Genomic DNA, 4,557 nt, shown 5'->3' with positions numbered 1-4,557 from the left:
CTTTGTCTCTTTCTTGCTTTCTCTCCTATCATAAAGCCAAGATCTCCCTCCATTTCTCATCTCTACTGAGGAGAAAAGAAAGAAAGAGGAAGGCAGAAGAGAAGATGTTTCTTCCTATTCTCTCGCGCTCCCCCAGATGTCCTGCTTACTCCATCTTTGTTTCAGAAAAGAAAAGAAAGAAAAGGCGAGGAGAAGAGAAAGAGAGGAAGCGAGAAGGAAGGATGACTCGCAGAAAATGCATCGAAAGCAAAATGTCAAGAAAGAGGGAAGAAGTCGTGAATGAAGTCAGAAGAAAGGAAAGAAACAGAAGATAAAGATACGGTATAAGATCTCCGCGTAAAAGGGAACGGAGAAGAGAAAGAACAACGAAGAGAAGAGAGAGAGGGAGAGATACTTCTGTCTATAAAGAAGAGAGAGACTGGAAGCGAGAGACGGAGAAGGAGACAGAGACGTCCCTCCTGAAGTCTCACTCTGTCTTACATTACAGACAAGGACAATCGATTCTTCTTTCTACAGAAATCTCTCCTCTTCTCTTCCTTTCTCCTCTCTTCCTTTCTCTTCTCTTCCTTTCTCTTCTCTTCCTTTCTCTTCTCTTCCTTTCTCTTCTCTTCCTTTCTCTTCTCTTTCCTTCTCTCCCAAGAAAAAGAAAAGAAGAAGAAAAGCAGTGTCGGTGATGCGTACTACATCGTCGGAGCGAGGGAAATCTTGGTCTTTGCGTTGATAGAAAGAAGAATACAGAAGCAGAGAAACATAAGGAATCTAGAGAGAAGGGAAGATTCTTGGGGAAAAGGAATGATTCAGGAAGATCTAGAGAGGCAAGGACAGTTGAAATTTAGGAAGAAACAAGAGTTTTTGCTGGTGTTGGTGTGAGATCTAAAAGTGAAGAAGAAAAAAAGAAGAAATAGAAGAGACATCTGTATGCTTTGCATGCAATTTCAGGTGTACCTACACCTGAATGCAGCTTGCCTCGGTTATTGTATCGACGTCGAAACAAGTGAGATTCTTCCCTTCACGAGCGAAGGGAGAGAAAGACAGAATGGATCTCGGTATACAAGGATCGAAGAAGAAGGAATATTCTTTTTCTCCTTGCATGCACTGGAAAGTTGTCTCTCATTAAGGAAACTTGGAAAAAATTCCTCGCATGCGCATGCAAACAAAAGAGAAGAGTGCGAGAGAGATGAAGAAAGGGATCCCTCCATAAACTACCATACATATGCGTACACACCGCTACATAAGTTTATAATTCCCTTTTCTCTTCTTCTTTTCTTTCCACTACATCATCTTCAAAGATCTTTTCTTCTTTCTTTCTTTCTTTCAAGTCTCAGATTTTCGTATCTCTTTCTCCTCTCCGTTCCCTCCGTCCGAGAGCGTCAAAGCGACACAAGTCTACAAGAGAGGCCGAGAACGAGAGCTAAAGAGATAGAAAAAAAGTGAACCTGGGAACCGTGAGGTGTATATACACCACCATACTAGGTATCTATATCTCGTATTTGCATACCTACACGTCTGTATGTGTATGGATCGGTCAATCGTATACTTGTATAGCAGATAGATAAGTTGAGAGAACTAAGAAAGAGATGATAAAGAGACGGAAGGACTAATTCTCTTTTCTCTTTCAGGACCGCTGCCATGAGTTTTTCTTTTCTTCTCTTCACCTGTCTCTTCTACGTGACGAGAATCTTCATTTCCCCTTCATTCTTTCTCTTATCTAAAGGTATTGCTTCTCCCTTCTTCATCTTCTCTATCTTTCTTTCTATTCTCTAAAATAAAGAAAAACCGGCGATGGCAGGTAGGATCGGCACGCCAAGATCTTTGGTGAGAGATAAAAAGGGCCGAGATTTCTTCATGCCTCTTTTCTTTACGCTCTCTCTTTTCTGTCTTTCTTTGTGAAAAATCTCTCTTTCTCCTAAAGTCGCTTTCCATTCTCCGCACTTCTCTCTATCATGTATATCTATCTTTTGAATTACCCTTCTGTATTTACCCATCTATCTTTACTAATATACTGTCACCCATATTTCTATATCACGCCTATCTATCCGTCTACATAGAAGATGTACTTGTCATCTATACGGGAAGTCCAAATGAATCAGATATACCATCATCCACATCTATCTATTTATCTATCTTAGTCTATCTATCTCTCTATCTAACTCTGTCCATAAGTCTATTTATCTTTGATCGTTCTGTCTCTTTAGGTCCATCTATCTGTATGTAACTCTCTCGACAGATGTACATACACCAGAGCTATTGTTTTCACTCGACCTGCCGTCCGCATGCACGAGTGACAGAAGCGTTCCCTCTCATTCTCTTCCCGTGTAGCTTTCCTCTGAAAGATGAAGAAAGAACGGAAAAATCTCTCTATCTGCCTCGAGAGATCTCGAATGTATTGAATTCCCCAATCTTGTCAGTCTATTCGCCTTTTACACATATGAGCGAGGATATGCAAAGGAGAAGAAAAGAAAAAAGAAAGTAATCGCTTCCGTCTTTTCTTTTTGAAGAGGACACGTGAGAGGGAGTAAGAAAGGTCCTGTCTTCAATCCTTCCATGGCCCCTTATCGAAAATTTCTCTTCTCTATCTATCTTTAATCTATCTATCTAGAGAATATCTTTCTACATAGATCTTCACACATTCGCAAATCTATCTTCCCTGGGATTTCGTTAAGATTATGAAGACAGGGGGAATCCTTGATCAAGTTGTCTTTCTTGTCTTATGATGTCTCTTCCTCGCTACACACCAGCCGTGTCAACGCTTCCTCGGGTGTATGTACACCCGAGTTTCCTACACTGTGGGGCATCGCCAAGGGGGATGAGATGTCAATAGAACATTCCCGCACCCATGACTTTTACTCTTCATTCAAGCAGAGGGCTTTCCTCTTGGAGAAGAAAAGTTTTTTTTCTTTCTATCTCTGTTCGAATTCCTCGTCTTCTTCAGCCATCCAACCGACCGACACGCCCACATGTATGTAGACGCACACACACACATATATACATATATATATATATAGATATAGATATATAGATATAGATAGAGATATATATATAGATATATATATGTGTATAGACAGCATCATTTAGAGACATTCATACGTAGCGATCGCTATAGATACACGTCTATATCACACATATACACTCCAGAGACAAAAAGATAAGGAAGAGTATGTAGTAGCATAGACATCTATGTATTGTCATACCTAGAATACACAGAAATTCTCTCTCTCTCTCTCTATGTATCTTATATTCTTTCTTAAGCTTGGTGTGACAAAAAGGCGACAAGACCGACTGGTAGACTTCAACAAGAAAGAACGTAATCCTTTTAACCTTCCTGCGATGTATCTATACAGAACATAAGAGGACCTAAGAACGTGCTGGGTACTTTTCTTTCTTATGCGCGTATCCAACTAAGTTCACATCTACACATGCATCTTCATTCGTCTTATATACGGAGAAGGAAGACAAGAGATCCATCAACAAGAGAGAGAAGAAGAATGAGAGATCTCTCAAAGCTTTTCTTCTTGCCCAGACTTCCGCCTTTCTGTCTCTGCGACCTCCCCTCCCTCTCTCGATGTATGAGTTTCATAGATCTAGATAGGTATCAAAATCCCAAGGAGACGTTAAGTCGTTCTACTAAGTAGTTTCACTTCAAAAGGAAAGATGGAAAGATCAATTGAAATTCTCATACGACACTCTACGAACAACAAGGAGAAGAAAAAGAATAGCCAAAGAAGAAGAAGAAAAGAAGAAGAAGAAGAACAAAGAAAAGAAAGAAAGAAAGATAAATAGATAGATAAGAGAGAGAGAGAAAGAGAAGATACATGGGAGAGAAAAGAGAGAGAGAGAGAGGGACTGTTGACAACACCAGCCATGAGTCTTGTGAAGAGTCAAATCATGAAAGAAATCTCTTAGTCATCTTCTTCTTTCTTCTCTGTCTTATTGTCTCGAACGATCATCCTCTGCCTCCCTCCATGAAGAAAGAAAAGAAAGAGAGACCACAACATTGCAGACTGAGAGGAGACAGACCTGCCAAAAGCTTCTTCTTCTTTTTCTTTTGGTTAAAACGATAAGAAAGAGAAGAAAAGAAAAGAAGAGGGGAGAGGATCTTCAGTCATTGATGCATGGACTGATCTGTTAAATGGAGAGATGCATGCATGGTAGCTATTGCTCTTTTTCTTCTCGGGGTTGCTTAGTATCGATATTTGGTTGAGTAGTCTTTTGGAGAGATGACCAGACCGCGGCCTAGAGACAACCCAAAGGAGACGAGACAGAGACAGATTCAAACACAGCTAAAGAAAGAGGATGAAGAAAAGCAAAGAGAGAGAGTGAGAAAGAAAGAAAGAATGACTGAAGAAAACCCAAAGAAAGAAGGAAGATAAATAAAAAAAAAAAGAGGAAACGAGAGAGCAAACCAAAGAGACAAGCAAAAGCTGAAAGGAGACCCACGGCCTTAATCAGCCCTATGACTCCTATTCTTCTCTACCATCAAAGAAAGACACAATGCACGAAAGAAAGAGAGAGCGAGGGAGAGATAGACATAGATAGATAGATTCCAGATAGATAGAT

The 4,557-nt window shown here is 40.2% G+C and overlaps 1 protein-coding gene across 1 annotated transcript in view; it reads right to left on the bottom strand.

Annotated features, from left to right (window-relative positions):
- Positions 1-3,500: 3,500 nt before the first annotated feature.
- CSUI_006539 (thioredoxin-like protein 4a) overlaps positions 3,501-4,557 on the bottom strand; it is a 6,726-nt gene continuing 5,669 nt past the window's right edge. The window contains exon 6 of the mRNA XM_068066695.1: positions 3,501-4,233. Coding sequence (XP_067921333.1) covers positions 4,181-4,233 — 53 coding nt within the window. The 3' untranslated portion in view covers positions 3,501-4,180. The remainder of the gene's footprint in view (positions 4,234-4,557) is intronic.

The sequence above is a fragment of the Cystoisospora suis genome, assembly GCF_002600585.1.
Source record: "Cystoisospora suis strain Wien I chromosome Unknown contig_3319, whole genome shotgun sequence".
Taxonomy (NCBI): domain Eukaryota; phylum Apicomplexa; class Conoidasida; order Eucoccidiorida; family Sarcocystidae; genus Cystoisospora; species Cystoisospora suis.
The sequence above is the reverse complement of the archived record's forward strand: the minus strand, read 5'-3'. Positions and strand labels throughout refer to the sequence as shown.